The 25410-nt window shown below is 45.4% G+C and overlaps 4 protein-coding genes across 7 annotated transcripts in view; 3 read left to right on the forward strand and 1 right to left on the reverse strand.

The window, feature by feature from the left end:
- BCO2 (beta-carotene oxygenase 2) overlaps positions 1-5060 on the reverse strand; it is a 56141-nt gene extending 51081 nt beyond the window's left edge. Inside the window, exons 1-3 of one of the 4 annotated variants that reach the window (XM_082343512.1) lie at positions 4773-5060; positions 4160-4263; positions 1979-2153 (exon numbers count right to left, since the gene is read on the reverse strand). In XM_082343512.1, coding sequence (XP_082199638.1) covers positions 1979-2153; positions 4160-4177 — 193 coding nt within the window. In that variant the 5' untranslated portion in view covers positions 4178-4263; positions 4773-5060. Of the gene's footprint in view, positions 1-1978; positions 2154-4159; positions 4264-4772 lie in introns of those variants that run through there. The other 3 variants (XM_082343514.1, XM_082343515.1, XM_082343516.1) reach the window with 3 other exon arrangements.
- LOC309606633 (neural cell adhesion molecule 1-like) overlaps positions 4695-25410 on the forward strand; it is a gene marked incomplete at its 5' end in the record, with an annotated part of 71831 nt that continues 51115 nt past the window's right edge. Inside the window, 1 exon segment of the mRNA XM_082343930.1 lies at positions 4695-5265. Within this exon segment, the coding sequence (XP_082200056.1) occupies positions 4695-5265 (571 nt within the window).
- Positions 5273-21769, forward strand: LOC309605863 (uncharacterized protein; the record flags this gene model as incomplete). The annotated part of the gene is made up of 5 exons (XM_082342187.1): positions 5273-5286; positions 5444-5826; positions 19718-20289; positions 20665-20801; positions 21559-21769. 5 exons carry the CDS (start codon positions 5273-5275, stop codon positions 21584-21586), a joined length of 1134 nt encoding a protein of 377 aa, XP_082198313.1. The 3' UTR covers positions 21587-21769.
- Positions 17445-19704, forward strand: LOC309606459 (uncharacterized protein). Its single transcript, XM_082343597.1, has 2 exons — positions 17445-18775; positions 19129-19704. Exons 1-2 carry the CDS (start codon positions 18389-18391, stop codon positions 19333-19335), a joined length of 594 nt encoding a protein of 197 aa, XP_082199723.1. The 5' UTR covers positions 17445-18388; the 3' UTR covers positions 19336-19704.

The following is a 25410-nucleotide window of genomic DNA, read 5'->3' on the forward strand; positions in this document are numbered from 1 at the left end:
AGGGAAAAAAACGGAGCTGGAGGAATCAGACTCCCTGACTTCAGACTATACTACAAAGCTACAGTAATCAAGACAGTATGGTACTGGCACAAAAACAGAAACATCGATCAATGGAACAAGATAGAAAGCCCAGAGATAAACCCACACACCTACGGTCAACTAATCGATGACAAAGGAGGCAAAGATAGACAATGGAGAAAAGACAGTCTCTTCAATAAGTGGTGCTGGGAAAACTGGACAGCTACATGTAACAGAATGAAATTAGAACACTCCTTAACACCAGACACAAAAATAAACTCAAAATGGATTCGAGACCTAAATGTAAGACCGTACACTATAAAACTCTTAGAGGAAAACATAGGAAGAACACTCTTTGACATAAATCACAGCAAGACCTTTTTTGATCCACCTCCTAGAGTAATGGAAATAAACACAAAAACACATAAATGGGACCTAATGAAACGTCAGAGCTTTTGCACAGCAAAGGAAACCAAAAATAAGACGAAAAGACAACCCTCAGAATGGGAGAAAATACTCACAAACGAATCAACGGACAAAGGATTAATCTCCAAAATATATAAACAGCTCATGCGGCTCAATATTAAAGAAACAAATAACCCAATCCAAAAATGGGCAGAAGACCTAAACAGACATTTCTCTAAAGAAGACATACAGATGGCCAAGAAGCACATGAAAAGCTGCTCAACATCACTAATTATTAGAGAAATGCAAATCAAAACTACAATGAGCTATCACCTCACACCAGTTAGAATGGGCATCATCAGAAAATCTACAAACAACAAATGCTGGAGAGGGTGTGGAGAAAAGGGAACCCTCTTGCACTGTTGGTGGGAATGGAAATTGAAACAGCCAGTACGGAGAACAGTATGGAGGTTCCTTAAAAAACTAAAAATAGAATTACCATATGATCCAGCAATCCCACTACTGGGCATATACCCAGAGAAAACCGTAATTCAAAAAGACACATGCATCCCAATGTTTACTGCAGCGCTATTTACAAGAGCCAGGGCATGGAAGCAACCTAAATGCCCATCAACAGACGAATGGATAAAGAAGTTATGGTACATATATACAATGGAATATTACTCAGCCATTAAAAGGAACGAAATTGAGTCATTTGTTGAGATGTGGATGGATCTAGAGACTGTCATACAGAGTGAAGTGAGTCAGAAAGAGAAAAACAAATATCGTATATTCACGCATGTATGTGGAACCTAGAAAAATGGTACAGATGAACCAGTTTGCAGGGCAGAAGTTGAGACACAGATGTAGAGAACAAACGTATGGACACCAAGGGGGGAAAACCACGGTAGCGTGGGGATAGTGGTGTGCTGAATTGGGCGATTGGGATTGACATGTATACACTGATGTGTATAAAACTGATGACTAATACGAACCTGCAGTATAAAAAAATAAAAAAGTCTTAAAAATATGTCACACTTAGTCATTCCACTTCTAGGACCTTATTCTACAGAAGTAATCCCAGTGGACACAGAGACGTATATACAACGTATTCACATTGTTTCTGACAGGGAAAAGCAAACTGTGTAAATCTAATTGCAAAGAATTGATTAAACTATGGGACATCAATACGATGGAATACTACATGATACATCATTAAGTGAAAAAAGCAGAAATATGAAACAGCAAGTATACTACAATTCTATTTTTGTAATCAGTAAGTGTACAAATATGTTTACAGAAAAATAAAAGACTGAAAGTGTATGCACCAAAATGAACAGTGATTATGTCTGGGTATTAAGATTATAGGTAATTGTTCTCTTGTTACTCTGTAGTTTCTATAAAGATTATATGCAACTCTTAGAGACAGATTAAAAGCAAAATAAAAGTTATCAGTAAAATGAGGCTTTAAAAAAAATCCTATCACAACAGTATCATGCCAAAAGCTAAGCATATATCATATTAAAAATTCAATATTTTCAATTTTAGAATTTACCTCTAAGCCATAAATCCTCACTAAGAGATTCTGCCAAAGCACTTGCACCCAGGTCACCAATGAACGTGTTGCAGTTCAGAGTGATGCGCCTCAAACCAGCCATACAGTCAAGATCAGGTCTCCTGGAACGAAGACTCTCAGTCCAGGTTTCTTCATGCCTTCCGGTAGTCTGATACTTCAAAGATTTAATGGGATGAAATTAAGATGCTTGAAGAAGGGAACAGGGTGTGCCTACTGAGTATGGCTTATTATGTCAGAGATTTACACACACACATATCAAGCATATATGCCAGGAGAATCAACCTGAGAAATTAAACAGTCACTGCTGCTTTACGAGTCCAGTGACCCAGATTCTAGTTGGTCAGTGATTAGATTCCAGCCACTGGACGACCTGCTCTTGAACAGTTATGTCAAGTTGGACAACTCAATTACAGTCTATGAATTATTTTCCTTATCTTCTAAGTCAGGGAATTGGTTCTAAATTCTATCATTGCTGAGGCTCTAAATGTCATCATTCTGTTCTCCGATGGTCTCCAAACACCTGACTGGGCAACCCATAAGAAAACTTTTTAATATGCATCTTATTTTTTAACAAATTATATACATGAAGTTCTATACATATAATGTATGTACATTATAAACTACACAGATAGTGTTTAAATGATACAAAGCTAAATAGGTTCTAACATGTTATTTTCCTAACTCCTAAGGCATTATTTTATTTATTTTTTAAAAATATTTATTTATTTGTTTGTTTGTTTGTTTGGCTGTGCCGGGTCTTTAGTTGCAGCATGCCGGATATTTTAGTTGTGGCATGTGGGCTCTTAGTTACGACAGACACGTGGGATCTAGTTCCTGGAGCAGGGATCGAACCCAGGCCCCCTGCATTGGGAGCGCAGAGCCTTAACTGCTGGACCGCCAGGGAAGTCCCAGGCATTATTTTTAAAACTATATTTACAAAATGGATCTCACATGCTCCCTAGGGTACACACACAAACTTTAGAGGCCTGGACTATGCACAGCCAGTTGGATGCGCCTTGGGAAAATAGTGGTTTGACATTTAACCACAAGTATTGTCTTAAAGACATTCAATTCTTTATATTCATAAAATAAAGTTTGGTAATAGGGAACACTGACTTTAAATGGAAAAAGTCTTATTACATTCTTGAGAAAATAAAAGACTCAAAGTGCCTTTGACACTCTAAAACGAAAATCATTAGGGTCATTTTTCTATTAACAATAACATATAAAAGCTCCAAGCAGAAATAACAGCAATCACTTACACAGTGCTTTGTATGTGCCAGGCACTATTTATACAAATTAGTTCATTTAAACCTCATAATGAGGCACAGAGGTTAAGTGATTTGTCCATGGTCACTTGCTATGAAATGGGAGAAAGGGAATTTGAACCTAGGCCATTTGGCTTAGGCACCCAAGTTCTTGACTGTTTTCAACCCCAGGGGTCAATGGACTTGCCCTGTAGAGGCTCAAAGAATTTTCCAATTTTTAAAATCTAAATTTAAACATTTCCAGCTTTGTGGGCTATATAGTTTCTGTTGCAACGACTCAACCCCACTGGCGTAGGGTGAAAGTAGCCATAGCTATCATGTAAACAATGGGTGCGACTATGTTCCAAAGTAACTTTCTTTACCAGGCAACGGGCTGGATCTGGCCCACCAGCCACAGTTTACCTACCCTTGATCTGCACCATCAAACTATTCAGAAGGCTTCATGTCAAATTATTAAATAACTTTAGGCCTAAATACAGTAATTATAACCACTGTAAAGTTGTTAAGGCATTATTTTAAAAACTGTATTTACAAATTGCTGATGTAGTGATTTTTATTAATTTATAAACTACAGCAGCTAGTAAATACTTGATTCATTTCAGTCTTGAAGACTATAATGGCATAGTTTTTTCACAGTATCACAATCAATGTTTTCAGTAACTAAAAATACATTAAAATATTATTATATATTAAATCTCTTATTTCTAAAATTAAGTGGACTATCTTTACTAAATGGCAGAATCCCAAACTGAAAACTGGTCATATTCTTTCAACAAAACGAAGGCTGCACTCACACGTAGCAAAAGACAAAAATGAACTGCCATCTGTATCAATATATTAATGTGCTTCAATCACATATGTTTTCATGAAAGTTCAAACATAAAAAAATCACCTTTAAGATCTTGGCCATGTGATCTGCTCCCTGCCATGTCAGATTACACCCCGAGAAGTTTACTGTCTTAAGAGTGGTAGAGTTCTTTACACCTTGACAAATAACTAAAAGAAAGAAAAAAAACCACACACATAATAAGATGAAGAGCCTATACATTTGTCAATCTTGACTTATTTGCTTTTCTTGAGTCAATTGGAGGTTTAGAGCCACATTCTTCAAATCATTAACTACAATCTTCCCAAACAGGTAATTGACGAACAGATGCATTCGAAAACTTGTCAGTAACAAAGTGTTATTCCAGTTTACAGCAGCAGTTTAATTCTATTTCGATACTAAAACTGAATACACTGAATACTGCAAACTTTATTCCCAACCACTCAGTAAAATACTACATACCTTTTGAGACATAGGAAAAAAAAGAAAAACCTAAAAATCTTAAGACTCTTCCTATTTTCATTTCCAATGATACTTCCCAATCTTGATGATCAATCAGCGATTTAAATGTCAACTATAACCCAGTATTTTATTAGGTGCTATGCAGTATACTAGAGCAATAGATGAGAGAGGACCTCAAACCCTCTGCTCTCTCAAGTTGAAAGGCAGGCTTCCTTACCCCTCCAGACCACTACTGGACACAGGGAAGAAGTCGGCCACGCTGTCGCAGCGCAGCTTCACCGGTCATCATGGCCCGAGCGCGGCCTCGGGGACGCTGGCTGTGGACACGGTGCCCACACCCGCCTGGGGGCCCCGGCTCGCCTCCCGGCCCCTCGGGCGCCCGCCGCCCAGCGGCTGCGGCCCCGCCGCGTGCGCAGGACCCGCGTCGCAGCCAGAAGACGCAGGGCCACGGGCCCCAGGTAGGCAGGCCCCTCCAAGCCGCGCTCACTTTGGCGCCGGCCTCGTCGCCCCGCGCGACGGGGGACTGCCGTTCCAACCGGTAGGCGGCCCCGTGGGGGCGGGGCTCGAGGACGTCAGTGCACCCGCTGTGCGTCAGCACGCAGCCCCGCCTCCCATGGGGACCCGGCCTGAGGAGCAGGGCAGCTGGAAAAGTAGGAGGTGTGGAGAATTAGGGGTTTCCAAAAAGCGTTTGCTGACTGATCCAAGCAAAAGTGAGACATGGTTGTATCGACGCATTTTTTTTTTAGTATTTAATTGTGGGGGAGCGGGCGGCGGGCGCTGCGCCGGGAGGGGGCTGCGGCCCGGCGGCGGCGCCCGGCCGCGCGCCCCGCGCCCCCGGCCCGCCGTATTCCCGGGGAAAGTTTGTGGGGAGTTGCTGTGGGGATGAAGCGCCTGCCTCTCCAGGAGGAGCCGCCGGCGCGGCGGAGCTGGGGCTGGTGGCGCTGTGGTGCCGCCGGCTCGGGGGAGGGTCAGAGCGGCCGGCGGCGGCGGCGGCGGCGGCGGCGGCGCGGCTCCGGCCAGGCGGGCGGGTGGCCGGGCGGGCGTCCGCGCTCCCCGGCCGGCCCGGGCCCCGGTCGCGGCCCCCGGCTGTCAGCGGGCGGGGACCGCGCCGCCGCTCCCCCTGCAGGCGTGGGGCGCCCAGCGCGGACCGCGGGGTTTGTTTACGTCCGGGCGGGTGCCCGGGGGCCACCCGCAGACCCCGCAGCCGCCCCGCTCTTTTGTGTGCCTGCAGGAGCGGCGCGGAACCGGCCCCTCCGCGGCCGGGGACCCAGGTAGGGGCGCTTGGGGAAACTTGCTGGGGGCGGCGGGCGCCGGGCACGCGGAGCCCGTGTGTCGGGTGTGTCCCGGGGGCGCGGGTACGGGCGCCGGAGGAGGACTGCAACTTTCCCCGAACACAGGCCCGGCTCTGTGCCCGGGCGCGCGGTCTGTCCGGGCCGGGGGCGCTTGCTCCCTGGCGCCTGTCCGGGCGGCCCTCTCCCCGCGCCCAGGGGCTCCCGCGGACCCCAGTAAACACCCCCCCCCCGCCCCGCTTCTCTCTGATCCTCTCCTCCGAGGCCCCTGTCCTCCCAGCAGGGTCCGCGGGGGGCAGTGGACCACGCGGCGGGTCCGCTTCGAAATGCCTACTCCGATCGGGTTCTCGAAAGCAAAGCCCCGGGGGCCTCGCTGGACTGTGGTGTGCCGGGCCGTGGTCCACGCGCCGAGCCCCGGGCGCCGAGGGGGCATCGTGCTGGGGCTCCACATCCGGCGCCCGAGCCGCAGCCGTGCCCAGGGGGCGCGTTCCTGCCTGCCAACCCCCACCCAGGGGAGCGGCGCGCCCTCGGGGTCCGCCCGGGACCTGCCAGCTCCGCGCTCGCGGCGCCTGGATGGCCCCGGGACTCTGCCAGGTGGATGTTGTGCGTAGCCGGAGCCAAGTTGAAGTCTCATCAGCGCTTCCTAGAGACTTTTGCCATCCTGATGGTTTTAAAGTGGCACTTCAGCGTTGTGATTTTTCTCTGATCACCGAACTAAAACCCCCAACAAATGGAAGATGTTAGCATTCTTCATTCCAGAGAAGACCACAGTTTGATAATCTCGAGAAGCTCATCAGGAGACCACCTGGGACCAGATTAAAGGCACCAAGAGAAGCTCATTAGGAGAAGACCACCTGAGGCCAGATTAAAGGAGTGCAGGCCCTGCACACACCGTAATCTTTATCAGCAACCCGCCCTTGAACCATTGCTATAAAACTCCTCACCAAATCCTCCCGGTTTAGGGACACACAGTTTTGAGGGGCACGAGCCCGCTGTGTGCCCCTTTGCCTGGCAGAGCAATAAAGCTATTCTTTTCTACTTCACCCAGAAAAAAATAATAATAATATTTAATTGCAGTGGTTGATTTTTTTATTAATTAATTTTTTTAAATTTAATGTTATATATTTATATATAAATTTATTTATATATATATTTATATTTTTTATATATTTATATTTAATTAATTTTTAATTAATTAATTTTTGGCTGTGTTGGGTCTTCGTCTCTGTGTGAGGGCTTTCTCTTGTTGTGGTAAGTGGGGGGGCCACTCTTCATCGCGGTGCGCGGGCCTCTCTCACCGTCCCGGCCTCTCTTGTTCCGGAGCACAGGCTCCAGACTCAACGCATTTTAAAAGTAGTAAAACTCCCGATAAGTGTCTGTGCTCTCCCCGCCCAGGAGAGAGCGTGCCCTCCGTGAGGGACACGTGAAAGGCTGAGTGGACATCTGCCTGTGGTCTGTTACCTGGTGCATGGGTGTGTGAATTTCTGCGGAGAGCTCTTAATTTCTGTAGTTTCTGCTGACTTGACACGGTGGTTGGCAAATGGTGATGTGTTCCATGCATTCAGGACATGATCGTGGTTACTAATAATCACTTTGTTCTCTCTGTGCATGTCTGTGTCCTGATATTTTCTTTTTATAAGGACCCCAGTCATATTGGACTAGAGCCCGCTCATTTGACCTCAGTTACCTATTTAAGGGCCTTATCTCCAAATACAGTCATATTATGAGGTATTGGGGGTTAAGATTTCCACATATTAACTTGAGCAGGACACAATTCAGCTGATAATAGAAGGTAAGAGTAATTTAAGCAAGTAAGTAACTATTTTTTAAAGTGAGTTGCTTAAAGATATGAATTGACTCAAGAAGAACAAGAAGAAATTACATAACACTGTACGTTATATACAAAGGTATTAAATTAATCATCATAACATCCTGTGAGATCCGCATGAAATCAGACTAAACAAGATTAAGCAACTTATCCAGAGTTGTATAGTTAGTACTTTCCAGAATTTAAACCAGGTATTTTCCCAGTTCCATTCTACATTATATTTTCATTTCATTATTTGAAATGAATTTTGAGTCTTCATTTTGCTTAGTTTCTGAAGTTCTATGGGGATAAAATGGAGTTGGATATTTTCAGTGACATTCACACATGGGGAAGGAAATTGAGTCCAGAAGCTTCCATGATGTTTCCATGGAGAATGCCAACAACAGAACCAGAAACACCGTTATCCTTTTGGTTCAGTCATCTTTCGTAATACACTGCAAGAATTAATTTTAAGAAGCCCAGTGTTTTCCAAACTTTCACCAATGGGCTCTGTAGGGTCCTCTAATAATATCTAAGAGACTCATTAGTTTCACATTCCAAGCCACTTAAGACCAGGAGTTCTGATTGTTCTTTGTGAGAAAATCAAGTGACAATCATAGCTCGTAATTTAGGATGGTTTCTTCAGGGCTCAGGCAAAACCTAATACACAGTAATCATCATTGTTAATTGCATCTTTGACAATGATTAATCGGGTATCAAAGAGGTGTATAAATTGGGAGAAATTATGATCAAAGAGAAACATAGGCCACAGATGTTTAATTAATGCTCAATTATTTATGAGTTTAACTTTGGTTAAGCTAATTTTCCTTCTTCTAGACAATTTCCAATTCATCTCTACAAAGAGACCAGAATAATCACCTTCCAATACAAGATTTATTGTGTTCCTTTAATTAAGAGCCTACAGTGACTTGTACATTCACTCCACGAAGTTTTGCTATGAGAGAAAAGGAGCCATTATATTTTGCCTTGAATTAGATATGCCACCATACTTGACTTAGCTCATCTTACTGGAAGCACTTTGAGGGCAGATCCTACAGTCTTGTCTTACATCCTCTACAGAATCAAGCCAAGGGAATCACACATAGTTACAACTGGAAAAACACTTGTTCTGGGTTAATATTTTTAGCCTTTACCACCAAGACTTTATCACCAAGACCTATCTTTACAGTCTCTAAACAGAAAACCTTCTTGCCTTCCGTTTTCATATTGACTAGGAATGTAAAGCGAAGAACTGAGAAGTAGCCATAGTCGGCTAGCAGCCAGCCCAGATAAATCATCTGTGGAGATATTGTTTCTTTCAAAAGATGTAAACATAAGAGGAAGTCCTAGAGTTTGTAACAATTGTGCATAATAAAATTCCATGAAAACCTAGAAATCCAGATGCAGATCAGTAACATATTGGTTAAATAAGCTGTTCTGTTCATGCAATGGACAAGTGTACAGACATTAAGAAGAACGAGATACTCTTTTCTATGAGATTCTCTTTTCACTGAACTCATCAGTGCTGCAAAGACAATGTTACATAATAGTTTTTCTTTAACATTATATCAGGCATCTTCATCTTGTCCTATATTTATTGCCAGTGTTACTAAAGGTTATCATTTACCTCTTTCTCTTTTAGATATATAATTTCTTCTTACTGTGGAAGCATTCATCAATCCCTATTTTACTATTTCTTTTAAATTAGAAATGAATATTGAATTTTATAAAATGTCTTTGGGGGACAGTTCAACTGATTGTGTAGTTTTGTTCTCTTTTGACCTTGTTATATGGTAAATTATATTTTGTTATTTTATGTTATGCTATTTATTATATATGGTATTATGTTTACTAATTACATTTATTATATTAGAATTACATTATAATTAAGGTAGCATTTTGTTTCAGATAGACAAAACAACCAGTGGAATAGGAAGCATCTTAAAATTAGATGCAAGAGCGTAAGGGATTTGAGATTAAAATAAAATTGACATTTTGGATCAGTAGCCAAACTTATTCAACAAAAGTGGGAAAATATGGCTATCATTAATGAATTCTAGATATAGCAATTAGTTAAAAGTAAAAACATCATGAAACTGTAAAGGTATCAGAAACCTGGGAGACTTGAAATAAATTATTCATGAGGAACACCTTTCTAAGATGCAAAGAAAAAAGGATACATTTAATTATTTAAGAATTAAAATTTTCCTCATGGCAAAATGCACTACAAAGGTCAGAAAACAAAAGAAATTGGGAAATATATTTAGAAATAGATATGCTCTCTTTACAACTTTTGAGAGAAGCACATGTTTCTTTTTCCTTTAACCTGTTATGTGGGTATTAACCTATAATGTAAGTGCATGGTTCCTTTCCTTTAACCTGTAATGTGAGATTTCATCTGTATGGTAAGTGCATGGTTCCTTTCCTTTCATCTGTAATGTGAGTGTCAGCATGGGGCACTGTTTCCAAGCACAGACTTTGGATGTTCCTGGACTGGTCCCATCACTGACGGTCTACAAAAACGTGCAAATGTTGCTTTACTTTCCTGGGGGTTAGAGTCTTAGCTAAGAAATGGAAGCAAAATAGAACCTTCCCCCAGGGATAATAGAAGGTTTAAAGGAGTAAATATGTAAATGACTTAGGACAGTGCCTAGTACAAGAGAGATCAATAGAAGTACTTATCAATTTTTTAAAGAGACAGATGAAAGAAATAAAATGTGGTGATTTCAATCTATTGATATATATTCTTGACATTAAACTACCTTTTCATTCATTGGATGACCTAACTTGCTCATGCTTTTTCTTACTCTAGTGAACCTGGGTAGCTAATATCATAGCTTAAAATGTTTGCTTTTATATTTACAAGTAAATTTGACCTGTAAATTTCTTTTTCCTTACAGTCCTAATCTATTTTCAGTATTAGGATTGTATAGACTTCCTAAGATGAATAAAGGAGCATTCTTCCTTTGCTACTCTCTAGAAGTTTTTCTTTATTAATACTGATGTTATCTGTTTAATAGAAGTTTGATAGAATTCCCCACCCAAACGTTCTGGGTGGGTCTGGTATTTTCTTGGTGAAAGATTGTAAACTATTGACTTAATTCCTTTACTGGTGAAAGAACTCCAGCTATATACTTCCTCTTGTGTCAGTTTTGGTAAACTTTAGGAGCTAGGAAATTGTCCACTTTACATAAATGTTCACATTTACTGGCATTTCATATATTCTCTGTTTGTACTCTCTGCTGTAACATTGTCCTGATTCTTTCTGTGTATTATTTACTTATGTTTTTGTTTTGCTTAGTCAAAGTGTGTTTTTAAAATCTTTTCAAAGAGTATTCTTTTGACTTACTAAATCACCTCAATTTTATACTTTTTTCTGTTTTATGAAGTTCTGCTCATATCTTTATTGTCTATTTTTTCTATGTTCTCAGGGTTTATTGTTTTGCTCTTCTGATGTCAATTAAAACACTTGGTTATTAATTTTAATAAATCTTTTTAGTTATAAATAGTTGAACTTTTTGAAGATGCCAGCTTAGTTGTAAGTAGCTAAGGGTCAGCACCTCCACATTGTTGCTGGCCTAAGCCTTAGTGCACCCTATAGCAATGTATATATTGACATTTTTTCCCCTCGACTTTCTGTGTTTTGCTACTTCTCACTTTTCTTTGGAGAGAAGCCCTCTGAAATATCCTTTAGTTATTTTACAGCCAATAAGTCTTTAAAATATGTGTATTTTTTTAAGATAAATCTACTTATATAATTAGGCAGAAAATCTGATTTGCCATATTTTTAAAAACAGCATAATTTCACTCTTCTCCATGATTAATCTGCTGTTTTACACAACCTTTGAGTTTTTAGCTTTCTCAATGACATGTACTTTAGAAATTTTTTAAAGAGCCTACCCACTCTTTTAAAACATCCTGTTCCTTGTTTCAGTTCTAGTTTTATGTCTATTTTCTGCCTTGCACCTGATAATTCCAACATTCAATGGATGGCCTTGGGAATCTAATTCTGGTATTGATTGTTTTTGCTGATTCTCTCCCATTGTAGCTGATTTCTTCATTATTCTGTAAATTTAGATCATGAGCTCATGTTTAGCTAAACTTTATCTGTGGGAACGCTATAGGCCTGGGTTGAAGGTCTACCTCTCCAGAGAGTGTTTAGTTCTGTGTTTGGAATACCACCCATCTGGGAGCATTTGAAGGTAATTTCTTACCTTCTGTTTGCAAGACAGCAAATAAATTTGCAACCCAAACACTGTGAACACAGATCTGGGGTTCAGAATTCTCAAGATTTCCTACCTGTTTCCTACCCAGAGCAGAGGCCAAGAGAATTTGGTCTTAGTCTCCCTTTGCCAGCAGATATTTTTTTTACTGGCACACCCTTTCATTAAAGGTGAACCTGGGGATAGATAGGTTTAGTTCTAACTTCCCATCTAGGAGGGATGGAGTCTTATCTCCTGCCTCCCATGTGGTCATGGCCATTTTAACCACAAGTCTCTGTGTCAGGTCAGGTGTGTCATTAAACTATGGCCTGTATTCCAAATCCAGACAGCTGCCTATTTTTTATGGCCTATGAGCTATGAATAATGTTCACATCTTAACTGGTAATATTTTAAATGGTTACTTAAGTACCTAAATAATATCCTCAATTTTGCCTCTTTGGTCCACAAAGCCTAAAATATTTGCTATTTCACTCCATAAAAACAGGATTGCCAGCTTCTGTTCTAAGCGATCAAGATCTTCAGTCCACTCTTAATATAGCTATAACTCTCACACATGTACCCCCCTTCTTTCAGGGGTCCTGGAAATTTCTACTGCACACTTCAAAAATCAGACATGAACTTAAAAATAAGTTGTTTACATTTAACCTAGCATACCGAACTCTTTTCTTTTAGGAGAGTTTTTCACGTAATCTTGCCCACCATATTCTTCAGAGCTTCATTAATAATGGCAAAAAATTAAAACAACTTAACAATCAACAAATGGGAATTGTTCATAACAATTATAGAAGCACATACAGTAGAAAACTATAAACTGTTATTGAAACGGTGAGACATAACTAGTTTTATTCTTCGAGAACTATGTTTATTTAGGTCTCTTTTGTTTAAATAAGTATATTTCTGTGTATGTATATAATCATGTATTTATGTACACATACATTATTTATATGATATATTTATATAAATTGTGAAATACATACCTATACACATACCTTTGATTTATGTTTGTCTATATACACAGGAATATAATTATATATATCATATATTTATATACATTGAACTGAAAAGTGGTAGTATACATATATATTGTGTATAAATGTGTGTATATGTGCATGTGTAGAAAAACAGGTTGAGAGATATGTAGCATGATTTAGACAGGGTTCAAGATTTTAAAAGTAGTTATGTGTAGGTAGTGAGATTATGGCCCATTTGATTTAAAATATTGCATATTTTTACGTCAATTGTTATGAACAGATTCCTACGTAAATAAAATTATAAATAGTTATACATACTTGTATGTGTAGTGTATAATTAAAATATATATACTTTTATATAAGTATCATATTTATATTATATAATATACTTGTCTTATAGTAATACATTCTGTATTGTGTTATATAGAATACATTAAATATAATGTATTATATCAGATAATAATAATGATATATTTCTATATTATGATATAATTGTTTTATAATCAGTATTACATGATATATCATATTAATACTGTGAACATATTAAACATATAAATACATTGCATTAGTCATATAGTTTGTGTACAATATATGCTATGCAAAAATACATGTTAATATAATACATAATTGTTATACATTCATATAAACAGTAATATATTACATTTATATACCAATATAATATTTAACATTGGTATATGTATATTATATTTAATATATACATAGCTAATGCTCTTTAAAGCCATCTGCTACAAGAAGTAGAATGAGACCAGGAGTATGGCCAAAGCAAATTCTAAAAATATTAGATTATTTACATTCACTTATATGTCATTTTCCTGGAATCTGCATCTGGCTGTTAGAGAGCACACACAGCAAAATCCCGATAAAGTGCCCAGGAGGACATGGGATCCTTTATTTACTGGGACCTCGAAGGAAACATAGTGCTATTCAGTCCCCCATCAAAGAGCTAAGAGCAAATCTTGAAGCACCCAGTAAAAGCCAATTCAAACAAAAAAGCTTTTCCACTTCAACTTGAAAAAGTTAAGTTCCCAAGAGACCCCCTACATCAACCACCGAAGCTCACTTGGCAGTAAAAACAATAACATTCAGCGAACAACAAGAAATCTAAAACAATAGTTGTTTTAACAAAAAAAATCCAGCAGCTTATCAGTGTCTTTCCTGTTTGAAAGAAGGCAGTGGGAAGTGGACAGAAGACCTGATAGGAAAGATAAAAAGAAGAGGAAAAGGAAAATAAAAGTTTCCAGTTTGACAATCAAGCTGTCTTCTGCATCCATTTCATCCCAAGACCACCAAGCCAGTGTGGAGGCTTTTTCCTCCTTTCCTTTTCGTGAGACTGATCACAACCAGCACTGCAGAGTCCATTAAATTAAGAAATGCTGTTGCATACATGTGTGAATGAGCTGTGAGTAAAGTACTGGGGTAGAGGACACCTAACTTGAAACGTCCTCATGAATGTCCATGTGGCTGAGCAGGAAGTTAACCTGTCATAGATGTGCTAAATCAGAATAGTTGGGTTTTATTTTATTCACTTTTCCCTGGACTCTGTTGAATGACTGTCATCTACAAGTTCAGGCTACTTTTTTGCTGACGATTAATGCACTGGGAGAGCTGAGAGAAAACTGAATAGTAGAGCTGTCTTTTTCTTGACCAGTTCACCTTACTTTCCCAAACTCAAAGTCTTTCCCCTATTTCTTTCTCCTTTTTATTGTAGTAAAATGAACATAACATAAAATTCACGATTTTGATCATTTTACACTTCACTGTACGATTCAGTGGAATTTAGTACTGTCACAATGCTGTGCAACTGTCACCACTGCCTAGTTGCAAAACATTTTCATCACCCCAAAAGGAAACCTACACCCATTTTAAGCAGTCATTCCCTACTTCCCTCTCTTCCAAACTCCTGGCAACCACTACTGTATAATATTTTCCATGTGTATGGATTTGCCACTGCTGGACATTTCGTATAAATGGAACCATACAATATGTGGCCTTTTGTGCCTGATTTCTTTCACTTAGTTGCATCCATGATGTAGTAATCCATTCACTTTTATGGCTGAATTCCCTGATCCTGTTTTCTTCATACTGTTTGAATACAAACTTTAAAGTATGTTGAGGGTGAAGCTCTGTTTTAATGGCCCATCTATTAGGCAAATTCATTTAACGAAGGTGAAAATGGAGATACTGTTGTGAAATGATAATCGTTAAGAAGCCTCAGCTAATTTGATAATGAAAAGTTTGGGAAATGTTGCAAAAAATTATTTGCTTTACATTAAAAGCCTTTTAAACAAGGATTCAGGAGATTGTCTTTTTCTTGCAGGTAACTTAAATGAGGCAGAAGAAACTAACTGCCCTTTAAAACAGATTTTGAAAGGATTTTATTTATTCTTAATAGACGAATGGGAGTACAGATTGTTCATATCCAATATGGACTCCCTGTCCAAACACTGTTTATCATTCTAGCCACCACTATCGAATTATATTTCTTGAGACTAATGCAGCTTAACTCCTGCATATTACTTTTGAAAATTCATCTATCAAATCCATTAATACAGTATAAACAAGAGATGTTCATGTTTCAGTGCAGTTCAAATATCAGGTATAAAGAGCCCTCAGCAAGGAAAGGAATCCTATATCTCTTGCCAGAATGTGGTCAGCTCTGGGGTGCTTTGCTAGCTGAAAGACACTTTCATTGTTAAGAGGATAGAGGTTGTTTAAGAGGGAGGATGAGAGGCAAAAAATTTTAAGTACTTGTTTGTGTTAAAAACAGTGCTAGGCTATCTCATACTCTATATCAGTCAAGGCTCACCATTTTACATATGTGAAAAGCGAAGTTAAAAGTGTTTTAGTAACTTACTAAAAGTCACGCAGCCACTAAATTCAAGCAAGAATTCAATCCCAAATCTGTCACACTGAAGTTTGAGCTAATATTGAGATTAATAAAAAATAGCACTAAATTAAAAGTTCAGAGATATTTTTCATTTTGTACTCTTCCACTAACCCTCTTTGGAGATAAATCATTTCATTTATATGGGCCTTAGTTTTCACAACTGTAATAGTTGGAAGTTTGACTAGGTGACCTCTATGTAGTCTTCCAATTCTAAAATGTTCCATTAATTTGGCTTCCTACAGTAATTGCCATTGCAATATATGCGTGCTGCCACCAAGTGGCAGTAGAGAGTACTCGTTCCTTTTTTAACCCTAGTGGGGAGTGCATTTTGACATCAGACTTATCCGTCAATAGTACGGGCTGTTAATATAACTATAAAATAACAAAATAATCTGGTATTATTTCCTGTAAAGCAGAAGCTTTACATTGTGTCTATGAATCGTATCAGAATCACCTGTAGGTTTTTAAACATAGAGGAAATCCAGAACCCATTGAATGAGGATTTTCAGAGATGAGACTTGGGCATCTGGATTTTTGGGCTCCCATCATTTGTATATTTTATTTTATTTTATTTTTTGCCTATGTACAACATTTGTCACATCCTCTTGAATCTTTAGCAATTTCTGTTTGTTTTAAAAGTTTAGAATATTCCATAATCTTCACCTACTTGTCATAAGGCGTTATCTGTTGTGTTTATTCACTCTTGTGCTTCTCCTGGTTAAAACTTCATTTTTTCTTTTTTTGGGGGGGGGGGGCCTGCCTCATGGCTTGCAGGATCTTAGTTCCCTGACCAGGGATGGAACCCCAGGCCCCCAGCAGTGAAAGCGCCAAGTCCTAACCACTGGACCACCAGGGAATTCCCAAGACTTCTTTTTTAAATGACTTCTTTTCCCACTCTGATTCATTCCTGGGATCAGTTTCATGTGGGAACATTAAACCAACCTTGCATTACTAGAAGAAAGCCACTTTGATTGTGATATATTACTGTTTTACATACCATGGATACAGTTTGTGCTTTTATTTACAAATTTTGCATGCATGTCCAAAAGAGAAACTGGCCTATGATTCTATTCTTGTAATATTCTTTTTACTTTTGATCTGAGGCTTATGTTGGCCTTATAAAAATTTTGAGCAATATATTATTTTCTGTTTCCTGGAAGGGTTTTATGTAAGATTACCAAAATTTCTTCCCTAAATATTTGGAAGAATTTACTTGGAAAGCCATTTATCCCTGGAAATTATTTTCTGTAAAGGTACTTAATTATACAAACAACTTTTTGAGTAGATATAGATTTTTTAGATATTTCTTTTCTTGGGTTAGTCTTGTTAGGTTGCATGTTTTAAGAATTTGTGATTTGGGGACTTCCCTGGTGGCGCAGTGGTTAAGAATCCGCCTGCCAATGCAGGGGACACGGCTTCGAGCCCTGGTCCGGGAAGATCCCACATGCCGCGGAGCAACTAAGCCCGTGTGCCCCAACTACTGAGCCCTGTGCCACAACTACTGAAGCCCACGCGCCTAGAGCCCATGTTCCGCAACAAGAGAAGCCACTACAATGAGAAGCCTGCACACCGCAATGAAGAGCAGCCCCCATTCACCGCAACTATAGAAAGCCCGCGTGCAGCAACGAAGACACAACGCAGCCAAAAATAAATAGATAAATAAATTTATAAAAAAAAAAAACAATTTGTAATTTTGGATGAATTTTCAAATTTATAAATATAAAATTATAATTTTCACAGCTTTATCGGGATGTAATTTACATACCATAATTTAACCCTTTAATGTATACAATTCAGTGGTTCTTAGTGTAACCACTAAAAGACGTGTGTAACCATCACAACCATCCAGTTTTAGATTTCTGTCCCCCCACAAAGAAACCCATTACACGTTAACAATGTTTTTTCATTCTCTCAACCCTCTCAGCTCTAGGCAACCCCTAATCTCCTTTCTGTCTCTACAGATTTGCTATTCTGGGCATTTCATATAAATGGGACCATACAATATGTGATCTTTTGAGAGTGGCTGCTTTTCTTTACAGAATGCTTTCATGGTTCATCCATGTTGTAACATGGATCAATATTTCATTCCTTTTTATAGCTGAATGCTATTCTATCGTACGGATATTCCACATTTTGTTTATTCATTTGTCAGATTGACATTTGAATTTTTTCCACCTTTTGTTTTTAGAAATATGCTTCTATGAACATCCACGTACAAGCTTTTGTGCAGACATAAGTTTCTATTTCTCTTAGGTATATATTTAGTAGTGGAACTGCTGGGTCATAGGGTAACTCTATGTTTAACACTTGCAGGAACTGTCAAGCTGTTTTGTAAAATGGCCCCACATTTTGTAAAATGGCTCAGACTGTACTTTCTATCCAAAGGTATCCAAAGTCACTTTAGATGCAAAATGTTTAAAGTTGACCTTTGCTGCTGCCCAAATCGTAGCCACTGTGGGCAGTCTGCCAGATGGCATCTTAGGTTTCTCAGGAAGAAATTAGAATACACGAAGGGGGAAATAAGTGTACAATTACATAACGTAGATTTCATATTTAATTTTTGGGAAAAGCAATAATTAGGTGGCTTTTGGTTTTAACTGGAAATAGCCACTCATTGGGAAATAATTACTCGCTAATGGCCTTAGCGAGTCACTCTGGAGCTTCTCCTAGAACTAGAAAACCTAAGCTCTGCTCCCAGCAGAACCTGGAGCCGGTGCCCAGTGCTGGCGAGGCAGCACAGAACAGGGGCGTCGTCGCTGGAGGGAGCGGAAGACGGTGCAGCCCCTCTGGAAAGGAGTTGGCCAGCTCCCTAGAAAGCGAAACGCCATTGCCCACTTTTCCCCAGTGTCACCTCTTGTGCAAGTCCAGTCAGCGTCCCAGCAGGATCCTGACGTTGACACGACTGCCCCTGTCATCCGTTGCCCTGGGAAGGCCCCCGGCGGCTTTCGGTCTGGGGCTCTTCCCAGTCATGCGAGCGTTTGTGTACAGCTTCTGTGTGGACTTCAGCCTCCATTTCCCCGGGGTAAGTGCCCATGACTGCGGTTGCCGAGTCCTGCGACGGCTGCTTTTTGAGGAAGTTTCGCGGTAGGGGAGCGCCTGGCCTGAGCCCCGCGTGCCGGCCTCTGCCCATCTCTCTGCCGCCTCAACCCCAGGAGGGAAGGTCCACGTGGACCAGCGCTCCCTCTGCACCTGCTGTGCCCTCCGTCCTCAGGGTCACAGGGCTTCCCCAGAGCACGGGTGGCGTGGGCCCCTCCCTGCGTCCCGCCCCACCCCCGCCTCATCCAGGCCCCCCGTCCCCCGTGGGTTTGGTGGGAGGGTCTCAAGGAAGGACCCCCGCCTCCGAGCCTACTCCACCCTCAGCCCCCTTTCCCACAGAGCTTCCGTCCCGACGCCAGGCCCGTGGGGCTCCCGCAGCAGCAGCGCTGGGACTGCCGGGTTTCTGCAGTTCTTCAGTTCGGACTCCATCTACCCGGAGTCAGAGCCCGCAGGTCAGGGCTCGGCCCACGCCAGCCACAGGTCCACGTCGTCCTCTGCGCTTGTGGCCGACAGGCTGTGTCAGGAGTTCCCACGCCCCCAGCCTGAGTTCCGTTTGTTGTCTAGCGCGGGCCCCCAGAACACAGGCCCCCAGTCCACGGACTAGAGCACCGGGCTATTAGAAAGGAACAGCCAGGTGGAAGGAGGAGGTGGGGAGGCGTGGGGCGGGGCGCGGGGCTTCCAGGCCGCCTGCAGGCACCCACCCCGCAGCTCTCTGAACCCCGTGTTTACCGAGATTTTGTTCCACGAGCACGATTACAGCGGGGGCCATGGGCAACGGATTCACGTTGCAACCCCTGGCCCTCTCCCCTCGCAGGAGGTGGGCAGGCAGGGGGACTGTAACATGCAACCCGGCCTGTGGCTTTAGGTTTAGGAGCTGTGTGCCAGGACTGGGGGCCAAGACCCGACCCCTTTCTCCCGTAATTCACAGCGCGGCTCATCCTGGGCACGGAGGCTGGGGGACGACGGGAGGCTGAAGAGCATGGCGTCCACCTTCACCCCCTCCCTCCTCTCTTGGCTGAGCCCTGCGGCCCCGCGGGTTCCCAGTGGGGCCCCCCCCAGGGGGCCTGTCCCTTCAGGTCCTCCCAGCTGCCTGACACCCCTCTGCCCCCAGCGTGGACCCCCAGAGCCCCCAGCTCTTCCCACTCCTGGTCCAGCAGGATGGGGTCCCTGCGGCACCCTGGACAGGCGGGCGATGGGCAGCCCGGCCCCTCCCGGGAGGCAGCCCCGTGGGGTGGGGAGGGGGGCGGGCACTGTGAGCCACCCATGGTCGAGCGCGTCACCTCGGTGCGTGGCGTGGGGCGCCGTGGCTACACGCATCTTGATGGCCGGGATCAGACCCAGCTCTGCCACCAACTGGCTGTGTCCCCGGAGGCCGGTCACTGGACCCCATTGTCCCTGTTCACCATCTGCAACGTGCGTGACCCGAGGACCCCCTCACAGGTGGTCGTGAGGGCTGACCGAGTCGGTTTGTGTGGAGGACAGAGAACAGTGAGGCCAGCAGGTGCGGAAAGAGCTTGTCACTCATGGTGCTGGGCAGGGGCACGCCTTGTCACCTAGGGCCTCCCAGGAGCACGAGGGTTCGGCAGGAATGAGGGGAGGGGTGGCTGGGGACTGGAGCCTGAGGTGTGGGTCCCCGGGAAGGAGCAGGCTCAGGATTGGCTAGAATGAGCCCGGGGCTCCGGGCCTCTCCGGGGTGATGAGGGCAGGGGGACGGTGGCCCCGAGTGTGGGAGCCCCGTACAGAAGGGGCTGTGGTGCAGCCCTGCGCTGGCTGGTTTGCGTCAGAAAGTGACAGACGCGGTGAACGCGGGTACCAGGCCCGACCCGGGGCTCAGCGACAGTTCTTGTTCCTCAACACAAACGCTGTCCCGCTTCGGCCGGTGCTGTGCCTTGCGGTGGAGGAAAGCGGGACTCAGAGGACTGTGGGACTCCGGCATCCAGGGTGGGGCCCGGGCACGTGGGCCCCGAAGTCCACCGGAGCGGCGGGCACATGGAGCTTCGAGGCTGGGGGAGGTGAGGGTGTGGACAGTGGGGCTGCGCAGACCGCCTTGACACTTGAGAACCGCTGGCCCGAGGGACCACGGGGAGGCCCGTGGAGGGGGGCGCCCAGGAGAGGCGGCCTGCTGGCGCGGGGCGGGGTCCTGAGTGCCGCCCCGCCCTCCCAGGGCGCCCTGTGCTCCTGCCCAGTCGTGGCCGGTGGGGCCGTGAGGCTGCAGGGAGGCCAGTGCCCGGCACGGCGCCTGCTGCCCGCAGAGGCCCGGCGTCCCTCGGGCTGCTTCTGAGCCAGGCGTGCCCGACGAGCCCCTGCGCCTGGCAGAGCCAGCGGGCACGCTCCCCCAGCGCCCCTCCTGTCCTCGGACAGGCACGTCTGCTCAGCCGGGGAGCGGGGCCGGGCGCGCTGAGTCCTGGGCTGGGCAGGGGGCGCAGCCTGGGCAGGTCCTCGAGGCACCCCGCCTGCTGCTGGCCCGGCAGGGGCCCCGGGGAACCGGCACCTTCCTCTGCGCCCCACGTCGCTCCCTCCCCCAGGCTGGTCCATTTCTACCTGTTTCTGCAAACCAGATAGACCCTGAAGGGACAGAAACTTAGCTCCGTTGAAATGGCTGAAGCTTAGGCTGTCACCTTGGGGTAACCTCCTGAGGAGGGTCCTAACAGTTAGGACCCGAGGCCCTTTCTTTCCCATCTCCCTCCTCTCGTCCGCCTCATCCGCCTTTTCTCCTTGAACCCCCCTCCGTGCCCCCGCCCCGTTTTTACGGCCATCTTCTTCCTTCAGAAAATCAAGAGCATCAAGAAGAAGCTGAGGACTTCCCTATTAGCGCAGTGGTTAAGAATCCGCCTGCCCATGCAGGAGACATGGGTTTGAGCCCTGGTCCGGGAAGATCCCACATGCCACGGAGCAGCTAAGCCCGTGCGCCACAGCTATTGATCCAGCGCTCTAGAGCCCGTGAGCCACAATTACTGAGCCTGTTTGCCACAGCTGCTGAAGCCCGTGCGCCTAGAGCCCATGCTCCGCAACAAGAGAAGCCACTACAATGAGAAACCTGCTCACCACAACTGGAGAAAACCCGTGTGCAGCAACGAAGACCCAATGCAGCCACAAATAAATTAATTAATTTTTTAATTTTTAAAAGATAATAATAGTAAACATCACACTTTAGCTGGGCAGGAGTCAGAGTTTTATTATCAGTCTAGGCAAGACCAAAAATTCAAAGCAAATTCAATTTTGCTTAAGGGAACATTGTAAGGTAACAATTCTTCATATTACATGCCTCATATGACCCATTTCAAACCATAGAGAATGACACCTTTATGTGTCACTGTCCCAGGAGACAAACAAATGTGAACAGCTAAAACATTTAAAAGTGCACCAAGCTTCGGAAGTCTCAAACAAAACTTGAATTTTCTGTACATACTCCTGTCAAATGAAGTTATTTCCTGTACACCACTCCTCTTGCAAAGTGGTCCTCTATTTCCTTTCATTTGACCTAGATCGGCTAGGAGACCTAGAGAAAGATCGGGACAGCTTGTGATTTCTTTCCTGGGACAGGGATCTCTCTCTTCTCCTGTATCTAGAAAGGGACCTGCTCTGGCTGAGGGAGAAGCTTCTCCGTCTCGGAGATGTGTGGCGAGGTGAAGGACTCCTCCTCCGGTAATCATCTCGAGGGCGACGACCTCAAGAAGGAGGCGGTCACGATTTCGACTTCTCTTTTCCCCATTCGACAGGTCCACTCTTACTCGGCAGCCACATAGTGTTCTCCCATCTAGTTCTCGGACAGCATCGGCTGCATCTCGGGGATCTTCACGTTCAACAAGAGCGAAGCCGGGAGGGTTTTTAGCAACCCACACACTTCAGAGTGGTCCATAATAGCCTAAAGCTCGTTCCAATACAGTCTTGTTACCACTGTTTCCAAGATTCCCTACATAAACTTGACAGTCCGACGGACAGGAATCACGATGCAAGACCCTCATGGCTCCTGGGTTTCACGGGCCACGGGGTGATCCCGGACCTCTAGAATCTGGCAGCTGAATCTGCTCGCACAAGCTGTCCTGTGGGGATGCTTTTCCCCCTATGTGTCCAGCCCAGGGCCCTACTGGCTTGGCCCGGCCTCCCGGGTGAGAGGGTGAAGCCCAGCTCCCTGGAGCAGACACTCAGAGCCCTGTTGACCGGACTCACGGGGCTGCGGCAGCGGCTGGACATGTGTGGCCAGCCTGGTGGTGTTTAGCCCCGTCTGCAGTTCCAGTTCCAGCTGAGAAAGAGCCTCGCTCTGTAATTTTCTCCTGGTTATGTAAGGATCCCCGGTGTCATTTGACAGAAATGTAGATGGTGTGTTCTTTCTCTGTTTTCTCCCTGCTTCCTCTCCTCTCTGTCTCTGTCTGTCTCTCTCTGTCCCTCTCCCTCTCTGCCTCTCCTTCCCTGCTGCTCCCACTCCTTCCTGAGAGAGGATAGAGTGTGAGAGAGGGAGACTCAGAGGGAGAGGGAGGGAGAGGGAGGGAGAGGGAGGGAGGGAGAGGGAGGGAGGGAGAGGGAGAGAGGAAGAGGGAAGAGGGAGAGGAAAGAGGGAGAGGGAAGAGGGAGAGGGAAGAGGGAGAGGGAAGAGGGAGAGGAAAGAGGGAGAGGGGGAGAGGGAAGAGGGAGAGGGGGAGAGGGAGAGAGGGAGAGGGAAGAGGGAGAGGAAAGAGGGAGAGGGAAGAGGGAGAGGGAAGAGGGAGAGGGGAGAGGGAGAGGGGGAGAGGGAGAGGGAAGAGGGAGAGGGAAGAGGGAGAGGGAAGAGGGAAGAGGGAGAGGGAAGAGGGAGAGGGAAGAGGGAGAGGGAAGAGGGAGAGGGGGAGAGGGAGAGGGAAGAGGGAGAGGGAAGAGGGAGAGAGGGAGAGGGAAGAGGGAGAGGGGGAGAGGGAGAGGGAGAGGGGGAGAGGGAGAGAGGGAGAGGGAGGGAGGGAGAGGAGAGGGAGAGAGGGAGATGGAGGGAGGTCTCTTCCTCCCTCCCTCTCCCTCTCTCCTCCTTCTCTCCCTCCCTCCCTCACCCTCTCTCCCTCTCCCTCCGTCCATCACCCTCCCTCCCTCTCCCTCTCCCCCTCTCCCTCCTTCCTCTCCCTCTTTCCTCTGCCTCTTTCCTCTCCCTCTAGAGACGGAGGGAGAGGGAGAGGGGGGAGAGAGAGAGGGAGGGAGAGGGAGTGAGGGAGAGGGAGAGTGAGAGAGAGAGGGAGGGAAACAGGGAGAGAGAGGGAAGGAGACTTTTCTCCTTCCCTCTCTCTCCCTGTTTCCCTCCCTCTCTCCCTCTCCCTCTCTCCCCCCTCCCTCTCCCTCTCTGCCCCCTCCCCCCTCCCTCTCCCTGTCTCCCTCTCCCTCATCTCTGCCTCTCCCTCTGTGTCTCCCTCTCTGGGAGGGAGTGAGGAGATGGAGAGACGGAGGGAGAGGGAGAGTTGGAGGGCGAGGGAGAGGGAGGAGAGGGAGAGAGGGATAGAGGGAGGGAGAGACGTCTCTCTCTCCCTCCCTCTATCCCTCTCCCTATCCTTCTCCCACCTCCCTCTCCCTCTCCCACCTCCCCTCTCCCTCCCTCTCTCTCCCTCTCCCCCCACCTCCTTCCCTCTCTGGAGAGGGAAGGAGGTGGGGGGAGAGGGAGAGAGAGGGAGGGAGGGGGGAAGGAGAGGGAGGGAGAGGGAGAGAGGGAGGGAGAGAGGGAGAGGGAAAGAGGTAGAGGGAGAGAGGGACAGGGAAAGTGGGACAGGAAAGTGGGAGGGAGAGAGGGAGAGGGAGAGAGGGAGAGGGAAAGGGGGAGAGGGAAAGTGGGACAGGAAAGTGGGAGGGAGAGAGGGAGAGGGAAAGAGGTAGAGGGAGAGAGGGACAGGGAAAGAGGGAGAGGGAGAGAGGGAGGGAGAGAGGGACAGGGAGAGAGGGAAGGAGAGGGGGAGAGGAAGGGACAGAGAGAGGCAGAGGAAGAGATGGAGGGAGAGGGAGAGTGAGAGGCAGGGAGGGAGAGGGAGGGAGGAACAGAGGGAGAAGGACTGAGGAGGGGGGCTCCCTCCCCCTCCCATGCTCTCCCCACTGCTTTCTCTTTCTTCTGCTTCAACAGACACCAGGCACCTTTTAGATCAGCTCTGAAGTCAACGTTGATGCTTGGACGGCCTGACCTCCCTGCTGCCTTCCAGCCCTGGACCACAGCTGGGAGATGAAGTCTACGGGGCCCTGGGCAGCGGGCTGCACAGGCCCCTTCTCTGATGCCCAATCTCTCCTCGTTTACGAGGCAGCCGCCAGCTCCCCTCCCTGACTCCCCAAGATTTTGGGCCTTTTTAATATGTGTCCATAATGCCATGAGCTACTATTTAACTTTTCTACGAGGACCCATTTCCCGAAATGCAGTGGTTTTCGGCCTTGGCTGCACTAGAGAACCCCCAGGGAAGGGAGAGAAGTCTCTCCCTCCCTCTCTCTCCCTCTTCCTCCGTATCTCCTTCTGCCTCTCTCCCTCTCCCTCTGGGGTGATGCCCGATGAGCTCAGATTCGCAGATGTTCCCCCCATCCCCTCTCTGTGCCTTGCGTGGGGTCTGGGCCTTCTCACTGTGGCCCGGGTACGGCCTTGACATTCAGACATCGGTTCCTGCAAGGACACTTGCGTTTGGTCCATACCGC

Source organism: Balaenoptera borealis, assembly GCF_965194805.1.
Source record: "Balaenoptera borealis genome assembly, chromosome: 11".
In the NCBI taxonomy this organism is placed as follows: domain Eukaryota; kingdom Metazoa; phylum Chordata; class Mammalia; order Artiodactyla; family Balaenopteridae; genus Balaenoptera; species Balaenoptera borealis.

Bases quoted from the DNA above. Each gene is read 5' to 3' on its own strand.
- LOC309606459 (XM_082343597.1), top strand. From the start codon at position 18,389: ATGGCCTTAGCGAGTCACTCTGGAGCTTCTCCTAGAACTAGAAAACCT. The intron at 18,776-19,128 runs GTAAGTGCCCAT...CCTTTCCCACAG, and splicing joins TCAGCCTCCATTTCCCCGGG to AGCTTCCGTCCCGACGCCAG.